The sequence below is a fragment of the Vidua chalybeata genome, chromosome 6 (assembly GCF_026979565.1).
Source record: "Vidua chalybeata isolate OUT-0048 chromosome 6, bVidCha1 merged haplotype, whole genome shotgun sequence".
NCBI classification, from domain to species: domain Eukaryota; kingdom Metazoa; phylum Chordata; class Aves; order Passeriformes; family Viduidae; genus Vidua; species Vidua chalybeata.
Genome location: NC_071535.1, coordinates 59,527,660 through 59,548,565, shown reverse-complemented (window position 1 = coordinate 59,548,565; position 20,906 = coordinate 59,527,660). Strand labels below are relative to the sequence as shown.

General features: G+C 41.5%; 1 protein-coding gene across 1 annotated transcript; it reads right to left on the bottom strand.

Moving 5' to 3' along the window:
- Positions 1-241: 241 nt before the first annotated feature.
- Positions 242-20,551, bottom strand: OVCH2 (ovochymase 2). Its single transcript, XM_053945890.1, is given in 25 exon segments — positions 242-1,818; positions 2,229-2,417; positions 2,690-2,795; positions 2,797-2,839; positions 3,100-3,302; positions 3,837-3,906; positions 4,142-4,325; positions 4,947-5,027; positions 5,413-5,547; positions 6,308-6,398; positions 6,768-6,892; positions 7,216-7,358; positions 7,791-7,835; positions 7,837-7,920; positions 8,013-8,126; positions 8,897-8,915; positions 10,000-10,119; positions 10,122-10,184; positions 10,720-10,884; positions 11,252-11,347; positions 11,558-11,742; positions 12,459-12,550; positions 13,473-13,582; positions 15,352-15,439; positions 20,495-20,551. Coding segments are annotated over 25 exon segments (2,631 nt in total). The 3' UTR covers positions 242-1,795.
- Between the last annotated feature and the right edge of the window lie 355 nt (positions 20,552-20,906).

Sequence of the window (20,906 nt, the reverse complement as noted above, 5' to 3'; positions counted from 1 at the left end):
AGAAATAAACCTGCCCTCGTGCCGCTTCTCGAAAAGTGCAGGGGAAATAAAGCGAGGGTAAAAGAAAACAGGGAAGATCCAGCGAGAATGGGGTTGTCATGTCCTTTTGGGCAGACCCACAGTGGGAGGAGGGTCAGGAAAGGCATGGAATGTGTTACCTCCACAGGCAGAGGAGCACAGAGAGCAGGAGACCATTCCAGAGCTAACCAGAACAACCTGCGGTCACAGAGCCTCACCTAAACATTAAACAGAATCCCATTACATGGACACCCTTGAAAGTAATAGTTATTATTATTTTTTAGTTTTGTTTTTTTTTTTTTTTAAATCAAGATTTCATTTGCATCAGAAAACAGTTCACATTGTTGCTAAAAGCTACTGGCAACTTACAAGAGACTAAAAAGATGTGACAAACAAAAGCAAAAACTAGGCTCCTTGTAAAGTCGTATTAGGAGAAACACAAAAGCCCAACATCAAGCAGCCAAGCAAAAAATTAGTGCCATAACAATCAAATCAAAAGCAGACACTGTAAAACAGAATTTAAGACAGGAATTTTCATAAGAGACGCCAATTTATCAGTATATAACCACTGCATTCAACATCATCACAGCTGATATCACCTGTCGTTCTCCCCACACAATTTTTGCTTTTCTGAACACATTCACTTGAAATCCTTGTTTTAAATTAATAAACAGATAAAAGTCACTGTGCTCCTGTTAAGAAAAACAGAATAGCAGCCAAGGGATAATACACATCTGCTCCCAGCATAAACTGATACAGTCAGCTAATGGCAACTTCCACCATAACCAAACACTAACAGGCTTCTATGGTAAAAATTTACAAAGGATATTTTCCCTCCATTTCTCTCTGAAGATCTCTTCAGAGAGCTTGGCAAAAATAGAGGATGCATACTCTATCAATAATGTAACACAGCTGTTAATCTGAATCACTGAATCTCAATTTGCCCATAACCCTTCCACTGTTAAACATTTTCATAGCTTCACAAAAAACTCGTGCTCAATATTTTGTGGGCTTTTGCCTCAAACTTTACAGTGAAGAGAAGAAAGTGGAGAATAAAAGCAGTGAGATTATTGTTTCCCCAGCTACAGAATAAAATTGAAAGTTTAAAAAAAAACCTAAAGAACCGAGGTTCAAAACTAATACAATAAAAAAAGGAGGGTTACTGGCATCAAATGCATGTATGGGAAAAACTCTCAAAATAGTTTTGCCATTAATATCAACAAAAACTGAGTGAGATATCCAATTATTATCTGGACCATTGAGATTTCTGTATAAGCAGCCTTTTGGACATTAAGCAAACTGCTAGTTACGAGTTAATGCATAGATTAATTAGGATAGCTGTCAGTTCTTGCATGGTCCCTTGGCCTGTAACACCTGTCTTTTCAAACACTTTTGTTTAAACACCAAACAATTTGTAAAACCAGAGACTGTATTAAAAATATCCTGCAGTATTTTTACACTCTCCAGCACTACATTTAAGGAGGACAAGCAAGGACATGCTTGGCTCATGTGGCTTATTTTCCCTCTTTTCCCTTCTAAGATGGATTAACAGAGTGTCAGAAGCCTGCAGGTAACTTGTGACTGCTCCAACACACGTGAAAAGCCAAAGTCTCAGTTCAGGTAAATCAGCAGTAAATTTCCCAGGGTAAGTATCAGCTACTCTGGAATCTGTTCATCAGTCAAAAACCTGCATGCTCCCAGCAAATTTTGTTTTCAATGACATTTGTGCTTTGGGAATGTTTTACAACAGAATCCATCAGAACTGTTCTTTTGACAGTCACACAATGAAAAGGGGGAGCTCTGAAAAAAAGAAATATAAAACAGGGTAAACTCTGCAAAGATCATCAGTGAAGACAGGCTGTAAACTTGTCAAAGTGGACTCAGTTACCACCACGTGTCAGTTCATGCTCCTCTACTTCCTCCCGACCCTGAGAAATGAAGCTGCAAAGCCACAGCAAGGAAAAACATTCATCCACACGTGAGATGCAGTAGAGAATGGAGTAATAATAATACAACTGGAAGAAGTAAGATTTTCAGAAGTTACTGCTGACTTACGTTTTGGGTATTCAGCTAGGGATATTTTAAACAGCCAAGATCTCAAGGAGTACTGGACACCCAAATATAAAAATGGCACCCTGGAAAAGACTCAAATTAATCATCTAACAATAGCAAAAATATTCATTTAATGGTTGTTTTTTTTTCATATATACCACTATTATTAATATTCTTCTTGATCCAGTCAATAAAAAAATTAATATTGGTGTATTCTCCTGGGTAGTTCTTCCTTCCACATGCCAAGCCCCAGCTAGTAATTCCATGGAGAGTGTAAAACCCCGAGTTGTCTCCTGAAGGACAAACTAATGGACCTCCAGAATCACCCTGCACAAGGACAAAGGAACCTTGTCACGAGCTAACATCACTCCTGCTGTTTTTAAAATCTCAGTTCAGCAAGGAGAGATCCCAGCTGCTCACATGCTTGGAGTTTTCCATTTTGAAAAGACAAAGCTTTCTTTGAACACAACCTTTGTTCAAGGGAAGTAACTCTTTTTGCAATGTGGGTTTGACTGCTAAGGAGTCTTTCACTGTAAATCACCACAGCCTGTTTGCAAGATAACAGCTTTGGGAGGTTTTGCATTTCCCTTTTCTAGAACCCATCTGGTCCAAGGGTAACTTCCTGTGCATGAGTCCTTGCCTTCCTCCAGAGGGAATCCTGCACACATCATCCCCTGGGTCACTTTACTGGGAAGGTTTATGTAATAGCTCTGACATACGCTCAGGTGCCAGGATGGGGACTTCCAGCTGCTGCACTTCCCTTTTCTCTCTCTGGAATTAAAACACATCATCCAGTAGAGGCATGAATTAGTGGTTCCAGAAGGAAGCTTTACTCCTCTCCTTTTCAAAAGGTCTCAGTCTACATTACCTGATTTCTCTCCTCCCACCCATGTCCCTTCACATCTAGCTGACAAGTGAAAACTTTTTAACATATCTCTTCTCCAAAAGCTAATGTATAGACAGAAGGACTGTTCCAGCACAGAATGTGGTATTCAAAACACAGCCACAACATGCCCAAGCAGCAAAGACTGCATACCTGCTTCAGGTGCGCCCCACCCTGTGACCACACACATCCTCCAGGGCTGCAGTACCTCCTCCTCGGCAGGGAAGCACACTGGGAGCACGGAGGGGCTGAATTCCAAGGGCTCAGCCAGTTGCAGCAGGGCAGTGTCAGAGTCCAGAGTGGTCCTGTTAAAATTTGGGTGTATAAAATACTGCTTGGCTGACCTTTTCTAGGAAAGCAAAGGCATTGACATTTTCTGAAAGACTTGGGAGTGTGAGGCTTTAAGTAACTTTGGTGTTACAAATTTCCAAGATGCCTTAAGAAGGGAACGCATTTAGAAGCAGCTCCAGAAACCGCCAGCTTTCCAATATTAAGAAGTCAAGATTATGCATCTGCGACATGGAACAGGGAATATGCAGAAAACATCCAGCAAGGGTCGGAAGACAGTCTTGGAAAAACATTTATCCAGTCTGAGCAAAGTGGCAACTTGTGCCCTAATCTTTCTGTCTTGATGATATCACCAGTGACTGCAGAGACAATACACCTCACACTCCCACATCCTCTGGAATTCTGAGCTTTGGAGCTCAGTGAAGGCACAGATCTGTGCTCACAGTCACACAAAAGCTGTTGCATAAATGCAGGTTAGGATCAGCGTTCAGGCTGTTGGATTGCTTCATCATGGAGAATTTGGGAATCACATTTACAATAAAAACTACTTTGAAAGATTGATTTGTATTTCATTACTAAGCAGAGCACACCGTACCTGTGTGTACTCTTCCTCTGTAAGATCCTGAAGTCCTGTTATCACCATCCATAAGTCTCTGTATACTTCCCTAAGGAAAAAAAAAAAATGTTCATTGTCAGGCTGATATAACAGCAGTCCTGAAACCCATCAGTCTTAAAACCTGCTGTGTTCCTAGCACATTTGTGTGGAGCAGAAGAATCCAGAGGCAGTGTAAGCTGTAACAGGTGTAACCAACCCTGTGCCACCCTGGATGGAAGCAGCAGGCTGCAGGGACACAGCGTGCAGTTATGGACATTCCCAGGGAAGGGCTTGTCCCAGTGCACTCACCTGGAATGAAGGCAGCTGTGACAGCCCATTCTTGGGCAAGGGCTGCTCCTCCACAGATGTGCTCATCTGCAGTTTGCACACTGGCCTGCCAAGGCCACGAGTAGGGCACAGCTTCTTCACCTCCAGTTATCCTGCTGAAGAGGAACCTGGGTTGGTTTGGAGGCATTCCACAAGCATCCTCTGAAACTGATGTTCCAAGAAGTGTTTTAGAGGTTAAGACTGGGAGAAGTAAAGAACATTCCAGTTAAGGGTAACCCCACAGCTTTTCAAGCTCCACCTTTTTTACTAAACCTTCCAATTTCCCTTATCAAAAAGGATGCAAGTGTTTAGACTACCATGAGGAGATGATCCTAGCAAAAACAGAGCTTCACCGAGATGAAAGCTACCACTTAACTTCAAAAGTTTTAGCCTCAAACCTACAATGAACAGGGACTCATCCCATTTACCATAGACTATTTAGAGGGGGAAAGGGCAGCTCTAAAATGCTGATGGTTATTTTCAATTACTCCGTTGTCTTTGCAATTGTTTTCACCAAAGGAAGTAGGTGTAAACTGACATACAAGCTGAAATGTTATTGAATTGCTGTACATCACTTAGCAAGATGAAGGAAACAAGAAAAATTAGGTTCTGCTAAAGCCAAAGCATGTAAATGTCACTGTGCATATTTTTATTTCCTCAAAATATCTTACTAAAAAAATCTGGACCAACTGCAACCACTAGGTATTTTGAGAATTTATAGTCTAAAAGGTACTCTCTAGTCCCATGAAGGAAGCATAAATAAGGTTTTTGTACCTTTGTAACCTGTTGTAACCTTTATTTCTTCTTCAGTAACATTCATGTTTTCAAAATCTTCTTCTTTAGTTGAATTCAAAATATTTAAATCTAGCAAATTATGGTGGTGAGTGTGTTAGCAGGATGTCTTGAGCAATATTTGTATTATAGAATAACTTTTATTTCCTTATTTATTTTTGTAGAAGAAACAGATTTCTGCTGTAGGGATCTGTGCTATTACAGTATTAAAGTGCTATTTAAAATGTGCCACAGACACAACTCCCAGGTTTTAGCCAGATTAATTGTTTGTCTTCACCATTCATTAGGTCTTCGTTTAATGCCTGAAGAGGTTCACAGTCCTTTACATTGTACTGAAAGAATTTGTTAGATGAGAATCTCCTACAGCAAAATAATTCTGAACAGCCAATCCACTGGAGAGCCCTTTGTGCTGCCCCAAGGAGGCATTTCCCCAAGTTTCTATTTGGTTTTCTGTTACCTGTTACATGAACAAAGGAGAATGTAGCTCTGAATCCTCCAAAGGTCTCTGTTTCATCAGAGTGGAAGACAACCAGCATCACAGCAGAGGAGCTTGGAACAGGTGCTGGTAGGGCAAATCCACAAGATTTGACTAAAAATGAGAAAGCAAAGGCTCACTACAAATTAACAGGTACTTTTTAATTCTTCTCTCTTTCAACAGTGGGTGCACAATATTCTGTATATTCCAGCTTTCAGACAGGAAGGTAAAAGGTAACCATGACCAAGAGACAAGCAGGCTGAGGCTGAAGGACTGACCTATTCCTGGCAGCCTGTTCAGCAGTTTCCTCATCAGAACAAGGAGTCTCTGGCATCATTGCACAACATTTATATAAAGTCTATTGCAGCACCCACAAACTTCATCACAAATGAAACACCCCAGCTACCTGATTTTCCCTAATCTAAGCACCAGCTTCAAGCAAGTGCTGAAAACAGGTGGGTTTTTTTGGGATAGGACTTCCTCTCATTTACTATAAGCCAAGTGGCAAAAATTACATGAATGATGCTCTGGAGTGAAGAACAGCTGGACTCTGAAAAGGAAATGTCTTGGGTGCTTTGTGTGTGATCATTCCTATAGACCCAAATTACTGTGCTATGTATTTGCTTCACTGGAACCAATTCAGAACTGCATTTCACACTGAATTTAAACACTGAAAAAAAGTTCACTTCGATGTGGCTTTGCCTCTGTAAGTTGAGAAGAATTATCAATACCTGCATTTTTCAAGGTACTGAAACTAGTACCTATAACATTACCTGAGACTCTACAAGCAAACTTTATTTACACTGGACAATAAGGCTAGTGAAAGTTATAAAATAAATAGAACATCCCCAAAATAAAATATCAAAAGTCAAATCAATTTCTTCCTCTTCTCCTACATCTTCATACGCAGTCATGGCATCATAGGAGCAATCTTCACTCTCTTCTACTTCAAAGGACTGGTATGTAAACTTCAAATTAAAAAATGAAAGAGTGAACTTTGTTGTGCAAGTCATATGGAAAAAAATCAAAGATCTACAGGGTCTTTAGGATTGTGAGTGATTCCTGCAAGGTTTGGATTCTGTGACATTCAGACCTCTCACAGGTGATACATAAACATTAAATTTCCTAGAAGAATCTGTCATGATAAAATTTAACCCAGGAAATCCTATTTTACCATAACCTAAAGGACAAATCCAAACCTATCTGTCTTAACTGCACCCAGCAGCATTATTCATGCTCACGTTGCTTGATCTTGTTTGGCCTTAGCTGCATAATTTCTTGTTCACTCAGTGGTGCCCATTTCCATCATGTAGACACAAGAAGAATTCATGTTATACCTTGACTACGTGGTCCTGTGGAGCACAGATGATTAGCCACTGACAGCCTGCCAGGTTGCTGTAGAGCTCTGGGTAGTGCATACTCTCCAGCATTCCTTCTTCAAAGAGGGACTCACAGCCAGCACCTGGAAATCCAGGCAGACAAAAATGGAAAGGAAAGAACCAGCTGGAAATGCTGTCAGAACAGGAACATCAGGAGTTCTTTGAAGACTCAGCAGGTGGCCCTTGGGCCCATCCTTAGGGCTGGTGAACTGCTGTGCACAGAAAAACCAAACACAATTCTCCAGGACATGTTTTAGCCTCAGCTGCCTCCCTCAAGGCCCCCCATGAAAGCATCATCCACACAGAAATACCACAGGAGCTTCCTCTGGCTTATTTTCCCCTTTTTTTTTTTTTCCAGGTCCCCACCCAAGAATGTAGGCAGGCACATTACTTGGCTTAAACTTACCAGGAAGAATATCTGGTGTAAGAGCTTTGTAGGTAATGGAAAAACCAGTTCCATAATCCTCATCATTAGAAACAAATTTCAGCCTTATGCTATTGCAGCCAATCAAAAGAGGTAATGGAAGATCTCCTCCACAGAATTTCCCTGAAACATAACATTAGAGAATAATCACTGTTTTAAAGCCTTCAGTTACTGGAGAAAAATTGCATGTACCGTTTCTAATACTTAACTATAAAATTTTAGGATTAAAAGGAAATTTCCTATTCATCCCTCTACTTTCCTTATTAATCCATTAGCCCAAATAGATTCACTCTATTAAAAATTGAAAATCATTGACACCAGAAGTGTGATACAGTTCCCTACCAGGCATTTTCCAACCTCCTCACCTCCCACATGCTTTTACTTTTATTTCAGATCCTATGTCTCAATGTATCAATCAAGCAAGTGAAGCAATCAACCACCACCTCACTGGGTGCACTTGCTGTTAGAATAAGGAGTGCTCTGACAGGTTATAGATCTCAAAGGTCTTTTCCAACCTGAATGATTGTTTCAAAGAACAAGGGGACAAAAACTCATCCACGAGTCTGTCATCTTTTGACTAGACTGATAAAGAATCATAATCAGAACACTTCTGGCTCTACATCAAAGTGGGAGAAACGAAGCCATATGTAATTCCCTTCTGGCACAAACAGAGTCCATATACACAATCTGAAATAAGAAATCAGTTCCCATTCACAAAAATGCAACCAAAACCACCCCAAAACCTACACTTGTATGGGGAATATTCTCTGGGGGAAGACTTTGTTTTCTCTGCTTCCTGGTGGTTTTGATAGAACTGTCCAGGCCTTACAGGAAAATGTAATTCCCCTTCACTGGTGCAGAGTTTGCCATGCTGAACACTACAAAACGCTGTGAGTTAAATCATAATGGAAGGAATTAGGTTTGACACATATGCAATCAGCTGTTCCACCAAAAATCTCAAACATCTGGAGGATATTGTGAGACAGGATTGCTCAGCTGCACTTTGTTTCTGCTGGCAGACTGATACTGTGTCTTTTCTCTCTTTTATTTGGAATTCTGGCAAATCAGCTTTAAACCCCATCATCTGGGAGCAAGAATGAAGCCCTGGCAATGGGCTCTCATTCTTTTGTAAATGGCAGTGCTTATTTTTTACCTTAAAGAAACTCTTGGCTACATGAAGATTTCGGTATAAATGATTTTCAGTGAGGAAAAATGGATACCCCAGAGCATAACAAAAGTGTTCATGGCAGCCCATCTGTGATAATGCCCTTGGATATGTTACAGCAGGAGACTTTTGCAACAGTTCAATGCACTGTTTAAAATTACTTTAATAGAAAAAGCAGAAGCTTTCCTCTTCAGTCAAGTGTCAGCAGAAACAGAACAGCACAAAAATCATCTCCTCTTGCCCTTCCCTCGGCTTGCAAGGTTACCCAGTAAGAGCAACATTTATCAACAACCATGTAAACACAAACAAATGCAAGGAGTCAGGTACTTATTAGATTATTTCCCCTGCAGCATGCTGGGAAGACCAGTAAAAACTTGCAAAAATGTTTTCAAAAAGGTTTCTTCCTTTATAAATTATATAAACAACTTGGGGGGGGGGTGCTTTTTGTGCTCTCACACAAATAGAAGATACTGGAGAAAAGTAATGTACTCATCTGTGGAGCTTTTCACTTTCAGATCTAATGAAGGAGAGATAGGGAAGGGGAAGGAAAAAGAAGAATAAATTCCTGCAGTTTCATGTTCACAATTTACTTTTGTCCATGTGAAATGGCAATTTTGTACAGCTGGCACTGAGGCAACTCCCAGTGCTTTTTTGGGGACACACAATAAACTAAGGCTTGGAATCAAAACAAAATTGCAAGTTCAGGGAATGCTGACATTCGAATAAACAGTTCAAAAGCCACTACCAGAATGAACCATGCTTTGACAGGCCACTTCTCAGTCTGAGCAGCACTTTTTCAGAATCTAAACCCTTTTCATTTTTCTCTGATGCATTATGGGGGTTCCTTCTTTGAATCATCAATTCTAGATGGTTTCTAATAGGAAATTTTGGTTTTCTCCTCCCAATTTTTTTCTTCTCATTGACTAAACCTCTTAAATAAGCCTCCCTCAGTTTTCAGTTCTCTGTGTAAGTTTTAACACAGTCTCCAAAACCCTTTAACAAAATTAGCCCAAACTAGAAGAAAATGCCAATTCAGTTTCTTATATCTCTCAGTAAAGTTCACCCCTGCCATTTGTATCTCCAGCTCCATGACTCTGGCAGTGGTGCCTGATGGTCACACACTGTTCCCCAGCACAGAGGGAATTCCTGGCCTTTTGGGAAGACTGAACAAAAGCACTTGTCCCCATGTTGTCAGATTTCTGACCCAACATGTTTTTGTTGAGAAAAATGACAAGTGACTTCAAAGAAGTGCACATGGAATCTCTGATACTTTTAACTGGTGGATTTCCACTAAAAAAAAAAGAAAACTTCCAATAAACATGCTAACTGGCTAGCTGCATAAAAGAAAGGATCATTCTTTTTTTTTTTAAAAAAAGGGTCCAAGGAGGAAGCAAAGTGCATTTACAATGCTCTCAATTTGGTTTTGACAACTGCCTGTCAGTAACACACACTTCAAGGGACTGTGGAATGCTGCAGTGCTTTGACAGGAAATCATAGAAGTGCTGTATCCTGAAAAAAAGATAAAATTAAATAAAATTAAATAAAATGAGACAGAGGATTTGTCACAAGCGAGGGATGCATTACTGCAGGGACTTAATTACCAGCACTCATGTCCTCCTGAACCCAGGACAGCACCATGCTGAGGTCTGGGAATATTCCCAGGGATCCTCTGTTGTAATGTTTCTTCTTCTCACTCCTTATCCAGCTGCAGGCACATCCCAGCCCCAAGAGATGACACCAGCAAGGCTCCAGGCCCCGTGCTTGCCTCGACACAAAAGGGATCTCCCTGGAAAAAAGCCCAGCAAAATCCCAGGAGCCAGAGCTTGTACAGCTGAGCAAGCCTTAAAGAGTTTGTTGGGGTCTCTTTTGTGCCTTAACAAAAACTGCAGCACAGGGGACAGTCATTTTTAAAGGAGCTGTAAAGACACACACATTTTTGGGGTGTTTAGTCAGGATTGTCAAGAAGGGGAGAGACAGATTAATTCCCTCATGGGTTCATCTCTAGTGTGCTTGAGCATGTAAAAAAGGAGTGAGGAACAATCACTTAACCTTTATCCCACTTCCTTTCCTTCCTGTAATCCAATTCTTTCTACTTTCATCCTCTGGATCTTTCCAACATTAATTAATTTATCAAGTGTTCTGCAAAATTGCTCTCAGAAACCTGTTCTACAACCCATACAATAATTAATATGGAATCATGTCATTAAGTACATTGCCCCATAGGGAACTTCTGAAAGAATTCCTGCATCCAAACCTCCCAGTTTACAGTGAAATTGTTTACTTTGGCACACAGAGCTCCTGAGAAACACTCCTAAGCTCACAGGGCCCTGTGTGCTGGCAGGCATCTCTTCCTCCATCTGGAAATGCAGCACACATTCTGGTGTCACCTTGGATGGGTTTCTTTAAAGTTGACAGTGCTCGTGAACACTCTCTGCTGTTTGGGACTGGGAGATTGACTTCATACAAGCCCTGAGAGAGCAGTCCATCTGAAACACAAATCAATGTTCAGAAGAAAAGTTGAAAAGTAAACTTAATGTCACTGTTAATACACCACAAAAAGCGCTTGGAAACTTGCTCCAAGCCATGTTATGGTTGCAAGCATATTTTGGCAAACATCCAGTTTTTTCTATGTAAGCAGTTTTGCTTGAAAAAATTCCAAAATGTTTCAAAATTCAAATGCAGGTCTAGATTTGGTGATTACCCATTTTGAAGTAATTCACAGGTAGGCATAGAAGCAAAATCCTATTTTGAGATTACAATTCTTAAGGCCAGTTGAAGGTGACTTTTGCTCTGGCTCTGACCTGGGCAAACAACTCTTAGTTTCAGAAAAAAATAATAATGTGAATGGCTTTCTTTCCTTTAAATGGCCCCAGCCAAAAGCAGTGCAGTTATATCCTGCTTCAAACTTTTCACCTGGGTGAGGAAGACTTGCTGGCAAAATTGATGAAACTGCCACACAGGGACATGAATTTTATTCGTAAGTATTTGAAAGACCAATTACAAAAAGCTTCCTTTATAAGTGTTGGAGACTTTTTTTAACAGAAAGAAAAATCTTGCTATTTTTGTGGAATCTGTAAAATTAATCTCATATTGACAATTTACCTTCTGCACGCAAAGAGCAATAACTTTTTCCTTCATGGAGAAAAAGATCACAGCTACCTCTGACCTTAGTGAAGTTGAAGGTGCCATCCAGCTTCAGAAGGGCAATGTCAGAGTTCATTGGAGTCCTGGGGTCACACTTGGGGTGCTGCATGACAGATGTGACAGGCAGTGTCTGCTCACTGCTCTCCCTGAGCCCCAAGCCATGCTCTCCTGCAGTGACATGCAAGTATTGCAGTAGGTTCCTGTGGAACAGAAAAATTAAAGTGAGAAAATGGAAGTGAAAAATTGAGTTGTTTTTAAACTGAGAAATTACTACTTCTGATACCCAATACCTTTCATCTTCAGATCTTACAGCACTTAAGATGTACAGACAGCAAGAGCTGAGTAAGCCCTCTAGGAGGAATTGGGAGATGAAAAGGATTGAGAAGAAAAATCCTTTTGCTGCAGGCCTGACCATTATTTGGTGGTCGACTAAGAAACCAGGTCCTCTTACTGGTTTTAAAAGTGTTTAGCCATTCTGCTTTTTGAAGGAGGAGGGAAGATTTGAACATAGAAAAGTGCAGAATAAATAAGGTCATTTCTCTGTGATTCTGAGTTGATTAAAAAAAAAAAAACTTAAAACCACAGTGAATCCTGCCTTAGGGTTCCTGGTACCAGACCAGGTGTGCAGCAAGGGAACACAAAACCAATGAGTATAAAATTTATTCTGCTGCAAATTAATTTTTTACATAGACTTCCAAAAACACTCTTTGTCTATCTCTGTAAGTTTATTTATTAATTATTTTGAGGTGTTCAGAGGGTTTTTTCTCCCTTTCTGTAAAAACATGAAAAATACTGATCACAAACAAAAGGGTAGCACCTGTAAGTAAGCACCACAAAGGGATGCTACAGCACACACACGTTTCCAATCCATGTTTTCCTGCACCTGCAGCCTGCTCCTGAAATATCCCATCCATACCTGTCCAGGGTGCAAGGAGCTGCTGTGACCACCCACTGAGCAGAAACAACGGTGCCTCCACAGAAATGCTTCTGCCTTCTCTTCAGGGAAACCTGCAGCATTTAAAAAGACACTCCCAATAAAGAAAATCTTTGTGTCTGCTCTGATTGCCTCTGGGGAAGAGCAGGGAGAGCACCCCTGGGTACTCTCTGAGGAGTCACACAGCCAAAGCACGAGCTGCATTCCCAGCACGAACACTTCCATGGCTTTCTCAGAATCCCTGAGCCAAGACATCCTAAAGCTTGCTGCTCTCCCCTCTGCTGTGCCGTGGGGCCAGGAGAAAAGCAACACACCTGTACTAAACCCCAAGTCCCTGAGGTACTCAGGCTGTGAAGGTGACTGGTTGGTTGAGAATTTTGGGAGCACTGCAAATCAAGGATGCCTGGCAGTAGCCAGGGACTTGGGGTGGTGTCCTGTGTCCTATTTCTGAGCACTTTCACCCATTTACAACGGACTCATCTACAGATACTCTTCCAGAAAGAGCCATGAACAAAATAAAAATCATAAACAAAGGTTTATCAGGAAGCAGGATGGGTTCTGAGTCCTCTCCACCTGTTCCATAGCTTTTCTTATAAGCAGGCTGGAGTTCAACAATACGTTATCATACAATGGCTTGGGTTGGAGGGCACCTTAAAGATCCAATCCTCCTTGCCCTTCCACACCAGTTTTCTCAGAGCCCCATCCAGCCTGGCCTTGGACCCTTCCAGGGACAGGGCAGCCACAGCTTCTCTGGGCAGTCTGTGCTTCACCACCCTCACAGTAAAGAATTTTTTCCTAGTATCCAATCTAAACCTACTCTCTTTCACCTTGAAGCCATTCCCTCTGGTCCTGTACTCGCTGCTGTGGTAAAAAGTTCCTCTCCAGCTCTCTTGTAGGCACCCTTCAGGTACTGGAAAGCTGCAATGAGGTCACCCCAAAGCCTTCTCTTCTCCAGGGCTTTGTTCTGCAGATAAAACCACATTTGCTTGTGCAAACCTGCCATGGGTGTGAGCCTTGCTTCACCTGGTTTCCCCCAACAATCAGAGTGAAAAGGACAAAATAACTCCACGGGCTGGTCTCTTGCACTTTCTGCCCACACTTGGGATCTGTGGGGGGAAAAGAAGGAAGGGTTCAGTCTGGATTCAAGTTTTATTTCTGTTTTGGTAACACTGAATTGGAAGGCATGCCCTAGTGCAAAATCCAGTCTGCCATGTCAGGAAACAGATCTTATTATCCCTAATACAAACTGCCCAGGCTAAAGCTAAACTTGGCTAAGAAAAACATGTGCAGATATTCTCTTTCAAGCAAGTTTTGAAATTATTTTGGAACTAAATCACTATTTCATTATGAATTTCAGAAATCTCTTTACAACTAGCATTTGTACCGAAAATAATTTTGACAAAGAGTCAAAATACACAATAGACCTTGATGACCAAAACCAGTGGCTGGATTTCTCCAGAACATCTATAACTATGCCAAATTTACTTCTTAACTCACTATTATCATCATCTACTGATGGCTGAGTGAAGCTGACACCCTTTATGTGTTTCTAAAGGAAAATATAGAAACAATTCTCTGCAGTGATAATGATTCATTTGGCTGTGTTTTAAGAAAGACAGAAGCAAATCAACCAGCAGCAAATTGTAAAAGAGGAATTCTTTGTAGTGCACTTCCCAAACCGAACAGTGGTCACAATTTTATTTTTTTCCTTAAAGATGAGAACTTCAACAAAAACTCATTGAAAACACATCTCTAATAGATTTAACTACACACTCTCCATTGTGAAAAATACAGCATCAATAATCATGGACCATTTTGCTGTTGCTCTGGCAGACAGGAGGGTGCATTCAAAGGATGGAGGAGCAAGACTTGTACAAACTGTCTGGGAAATGTGGAATTCTCCAACCTACCAAGGGAATCCAACATCTACAAAAAAGGGGTTTGCTGTCACCTCAGGATTAGCATGGCTGATGTTAGGGCTTACAGTGACACAATTGTGTACCTGACACAATGCTACTTAGACCAGCTTTTAAATTAAAAAACTTTCTATAGAAATGAGCTCGTTCATTTATCTGATTTTTTCCATTCTCTCCTAATTATCACGCCACACACCTTTTTCCCCTTGTGCAAAGACACAAGGACAGGGGAAAGAGGAAACAGGCAAATTTAAAAAAAAATATTTATGATTAACCAGAAAGAATTTGGTATTTGGCAAATGGGAATAAGTAAATTAAAAAAAAAAAAAGGAAAAAAATAGATTTACAAAATAATTTTTTTCAGCATTGAATAATTCTATCCTCCAATGCAAGAGTAGTTTAAAAGTGACAAGTTAATTTTTAAATAAATATTATACCAAACTTTTATTCTGTGTTTTGACAAACTGTAAAAGCCCCTATCCTTTGCAGTTTTTAATCCCAAGAGATTCCTGACTGCTTTACAGGCTGCTGGTTTCCATTCTTGTTTTCTATAAATTAATAAATCTTCATGAAGGAAGCAGGAACAATTGTTATCATTAATTGTTCCAAAAAAGGGATAGTCTGGATTTTAAGATATAAGACAACGGAAGGGAGGACCTGCTGTGTTGTGTTTGTACCCCATGGGTATCCTGATAAATCATAACCTTGTTGCAAATTTGAAAGTATTTAATTTTATTTATTTAATCATAAATCATGCTTAACATTATTTGTTCTGAATCATCAAGGAATCAGGCAAAACTTTCGTAAGAATTACTCATGGAAAGAAAACATTCATGTAGATAACTTAAGAGGGTGAAACCAGTGCAGCTTCTTGATATCAGCACTGCCTCCCAAGCTAGTCACTGCCAAGCAGAACCACCAGGACCTAAAACTGTTTAAGATGTGAAATTTCCTCCTGCCTTTCTGCAGAGCAGCTGGCACAGCACAGAGCTCTGTGACACAGAGCAGCCCCAGCAGCAGCAGCTGGGGGAAAGGCTCACCCTGGGGCTGAGTGAAAACACAGAGGGTTTGTGACACAGAGAGGGAAACCCAGCCCCAAACCCTGCACTGCAGGGCAACAACAACTCATTGAAGGAGAGGTTACTCATTAATCCAGCCACAAAGCACTTACCTCCACTAATGAGTTTTCCAAATGTCTCGGTTTGTAAAGCCAGGTGTCTGCTAAGGAAGACAGGAACCTTCCTTGAAATGGAAGATGCAAACCCCCTCCCTCCAAATTATTATAATTTTGAAATTAAGGGGCTCTCAGGCAAAGATATGGGAGTAGGAATAACAGTTCTTTACTAGGAAAATTAAAAATACAAATGCAATAGTACCAAAAAAGAAAACAGACCACTGGCAGAGTCAGAGCAGGCCGTGGCAGCCTGTGGGTCAGGGTGGTGGCAGCAGTGCCATTCCAGGGTGGCTCAGCCCTCCTGCAGTGCCAGCTGTGCTTCTGCTGGAGCAGGATCCTGGACAAGGCTGGAGTTTTCCTCTGAAGCTCCAGGGCTGCTGGAGATGGGCCTGGGCTCCCTCTGGGAATGCAGTGGGGCAGAAAGCTGCTCCTCTGGGAATGCAGTGGGGCAGAAAGCTGCTCCTCTGGGGATGCAGTGGGCAGAAAGCTGCTCCTCTGGGGATGCAGTGGGCAAAGGCTGCTGTGGTGTTCCCAAGGTCAGATTGTATCCAGGTAGGAATGCTTGGCTCCTCCCCTGGGCGGAGCATCTCCCCATGGGATGATGGAATTTTCTCAGCCATGCAGGGACACTCACTGGCCATGGACAGAAGATAATTAATAATTAATGGCCCATGAACAGAAGAGATCTCCTGGAGGGAGGATTGGCTGTGGGAGAGATAAAGAAAAAACTGCCCAAAGAACAGCAGAGAACTGCCCCAGCTCTGACAGGTGGGAATAGAATACACACCCCCATTTACAATCTAAGACACCAAATTTAACAGAGCATGGTTTTTCTACCCATCACTGAAGTCTTTGCTGTAAAATACTGAAATCCTCTCTGAAACTAATTTTTTTTTTCAGGCAAAATGAATTTACCGTGGCATGCTTTGCTAACAACTTACCCAGGCAGATCTACACATGGAAATAGAACTCACATGAAGAGAATATCAGTTGCTATTTGCCCCAACAATTTCTACAGCTTTTGAGGATGCAATACTTTATATTTCCTGCACACCTTATATTTAGCCAATATTACAGACCTGAGAAACACAGCACAGGTTTATAATGTTGTTGGCACCGTGCTCAGTGTTTTATTGTTTGGCCAAAGGTTTCCCAATAACAATGCCCACCAATCCACCATCAGTGACCACCCCAACAATCATTTATGTGTTTATTCAATTCTAGTTTTTCCTTCTTTCCCCTGCCAGTCAAAGGATAACAAACCCCAGCTTTTATTCTCAACATGCAGTTTTATAAGAACTGAATATAAACCCCATCCTAGAAACATTGAGTTGCAGCTGGGGTTTTTTTCTGTTATAGGTGCAGAATTTACTATGAGTGCAGTTTTCCTCCTAGTCCTGAGGAAACGTCCATTTCTGCCACTTCTGAAACCTGTATCACCAACATGATTCCAGCTCCAATCAAAAACTTTTGACAGCTGCTTTCCTTCAGGGATTCATTTGTATTTTGCAGGGACAAAACAGACCCCCAGACCAGTTCCACGCACAGCAGAGCTCTGCGCTCATCCACCACAACAGGAGGGCATAAAAACAAGAATAAACCATCCCTGTGGTTATGAGTGATGCTACACGAGCCACTGATGTGGAATAGAAGATGGAGAAGCAATGGGCAGATGGAGAAACAATCAGCACATTCTAATTTCTCACAGAGAGGCATCACTTTTTGTGCAGCATCAAAGGGGTCAGACAGAAAAAGCACAGAGGGGCACATTCTGCCCAAGCTGCACTTACCAGGGATGGCAGAACAGAAGGGGGGGCTTTCTTGTCCTGTTATTCTGTGTTCTCCTCTTCTGCTGCCTGTTTCTAGTTCTCCTGAAGCTGTTCCCTGCAGACAGAGCTGCTCTTGCCCCTAAAACTGGCAGATTTGGCAGGCAGCTCTGCCAGCACCACTCCTGGCCACTGCTGTAGTTGAGACAGAGACAATACAAAGCAACACTCCATTTTCAGAAGGCTTCAAATCTGTTTTTATTCTAGCATGCAGGCTTTCTACACATGCTTAGAAAACTCATAAATTTACACTTTGCTCACTGGTCAGGAAAGACAAAGTGCTCACTGGAATAGGCAGCTGCAATTCCCAACCATGTTATTTCCCTCTGTACAAATAAAGTCACATCTCAAAGCAAAACCATGCTACACCTTCACTTGGGATTTGTGGTTTTGGGATTCATGCACTTTTTTAGACCAGCAGAGATCACTGATAAATATACCTGACTTGCAAAAGACAAACTGCAAGTTTTCAGCTCAATATTCCCACATGAATCCTAGTTAATCTGCTCTTCTAGTTTAGGATTATAGCTAGGTTTGTGTAAAAATTGCAAAAAAAAACCTACAAACTAAAACTTTGCAATAATAATGCTCACTGTGCTATCGATTCATTTTCCAGAAAGATTCACATCCACGATTTTTCAGTCACCCAAGCCTTTTTGGGGAGCAAATTGTTTGCCTGAAAATTAAGAAAATAATTATTTATAAAAAGGTCAGAGACAAAAATTGAAAGCCAGTATAATTTTGAACCTATTTAATTCCATCTATTAATAAAAACGGTGCTGACAAGTGCCTGTTTCTCTACCAAAGACAAACTGACAGCTGAAAACCACAAAGCAAATCCTTCACAGATGATCCAAAACACCTGATATGGGATCTCACAGTGCTTGCAGATCCTTGATGGCTTTAAACCAACCCAGAATTAGGGCAGTTTTGCCCCATCTCCCATGGAAGTGCTGCTGCCATTCCCCTCATGCCAGTCTCAGCCCTGGCCAGGCTCTGTGGAGACCTGAGCTTGTTTTATGCAGCTGGATTTGCTTTTAAAAGCAGGATTGGTTTCTTGACCAAAGCTTTTAAGCAAAAATTGAATGCCAGTGCCAATGCAAAGGAATGAATACATGCCCTAGAGAGAACAGCCCATTCCTTCCAAATGTAGCCCCCACTTACAATTTAAAGCATCAAAATCCATCATGAAACTTCAGCGGGGCTGCTCTAGACACAGAGCTGTCCTCAGAGCAGATCCAGAATTTTCAATTCTGTCCCAAGCTTCGTGGCAAGCTTGTGCTCCAAGTTCCTGCCTAGTTCTGCTGAACAAATGTGCCTCAGCCAAGTATTCGGAAATGTTGAGGTATCACCTGTCACACTCCAGGCGTGATGAAATCCCTTTTCTTCGGGGGTGAAGGTCCCCAAAGAGCAGAGGAGCTTTGTAGGCTTTCAGCAGCACAGCAGAAGTTAAAAGTCACCCAGTAACTCTGGAGTTTAAAGAAGAAAGTTGCTCCCACCCCTGGCACAGCTTAAGTCTGCTCCACATCCCCCCAGGTATTAGTCAGACTTACAGATCTGCTCACAGATCAGATTCCTTTGGATGCAGAGGACTTTGAGAGACTTTGAACACTTCCTCCCTCACTGTTCCCATCACAGCCCACCCCAAAACTGAAAGGGCTGAGGGTTCTTGCCTCAGAGAGACACTGAGTTGTGTTTTATTGCCTCCAATGAACTCCAGCAAGGACTCAGAGGGAGCAGTAAAACTGAATAATTTTGATATAACTTTTGATAATGTTTTCACTTCAGCTCTCCACGCCCTCCTAAATTCTCCAGCTGGCCCATCAGGGCACAAAGCAAAAGTGCACAATGGCAAGAATGTTCAAAGGAGGACTTGGGGCAATGAGAACCCACAGAAACCCCCTAAGAAGCTGTTTCCCAGAACATTTTCTTTAATTCAGGATTTTAGATATGCATCAAGATGTATTTGAGTCCCCTGTGCAAAACAAAAGGAGCACAATTTTAACGCAAAATGCATTTTTTCATCCTGCAATGCTCAATAGTTGATGTACCAGCCAAAAGTGACTGGAAACCAAGAATTAAAAGAAACAGCAGCTGCTGGCCTTTTCCCACTTTTCACTGCAGCTCCATTTTTCCATTTCCGAATATATAGGGATTATAAATACAGCCTCACTTACCTGGATCTGTGATGAGCAATTTTCCTTTTGTAGCTGAGTCCTCCCCCAGACAGAAATTTTACCTTTCAAAGCAAACAAGACCAAAACCAAACAAGGTGAACAATGTCAGCAAATGCAGAAATCCTGCAGAGGGAGAGCACAATGCATTGATATCAGCCAGAGCTTCTCTTAGATGGAGTCCAGCCTTAAACTGATTAATTAGGAAAGGACAAACAAAGGAAGAGAGAGGGAACAAAATTGTGCTTAGCTGAAGTATTTGATCTAAATATCTCAAAATCCTTTTAAGGACAGATCAATACTAATGCTTTTCAGCTAATATTTGGCATATGGATTGAACAAATCAGCAACAGTCAGAAGCAAGTTGGTCACTTAACTCCCAGCTTATTCCCCTTGGGAATGTTTTGTGAAATGCAAAGTCTTAATAGCACAGTGGCAGCTCCTCGAGGTAAATAGAAATAAAAAATAATAAATCCAGTACATCACCTGATTTTTGGAGAGCACAGTGGAAACATTTCAATGCCTCCTCGGCATGGGTAAAGATTTACAGTATCACAGTGCTTACAGAATATGCTCAAAATACATAAATACGCCATCTCAGGCAGGCAGCAGTGAGATGAATCCTTGCAGATTTTTTCAGAAACATACTTAAAATAAAATAAAAATGTATTACATCAGCCTGGCTATGCTGTCAGTTGTGTCTGCATTGCACATCACATCAAGACCAGGAGGTGAAAGGAGAGAACTGCAGGTGACTCCAGCACAGCCTGGTTCACAGTGGGTCCCTCTGCCTTGCTGGGAGATGGAGCTGAGTCCAAAGAGTAGGAGGAGATGAATGACCTGTCAAACGAGCTTTAAAGCCCAGGAGAAGGAAGTCCAGGAGTAATCCCTGTATTTGCTCTTGACCAGCCAAGTGAGACCAGCTCACCCTGTTACAGGACTCTGGCCCAGGGTCTGTCTGCTCTCTTCCAGGCTCAGTCTCCATGGCTAAATCATTTCTTTTCAGGACCCACAATCAAATGCAATCACGAGCAGGCTCACGGCCCTCAGCTACTGGGAGACCAAGCCAGAAATGAGGAGACAACACTGAAGAAGTATCATGCTCATAAAGCTATTTAAGTTGTGCCAAAACTGTAGAAAAGTGGATTTAAAACTCTTTAAATTTGGGGTATTTCCAGGCTGAAATCTAGGGAGTGGATTTGGGCTTGTAAAAGACTTCAAGATACACAATTCCCACTTTTAAACATGGAAATGGAGACACAGAGAACAAGAGAGACAGAGGGGGGGAATGTCAAAAAAGTTAAAATCGGAACTTTGTCCTCTGCTCCTGATGCTCCCAG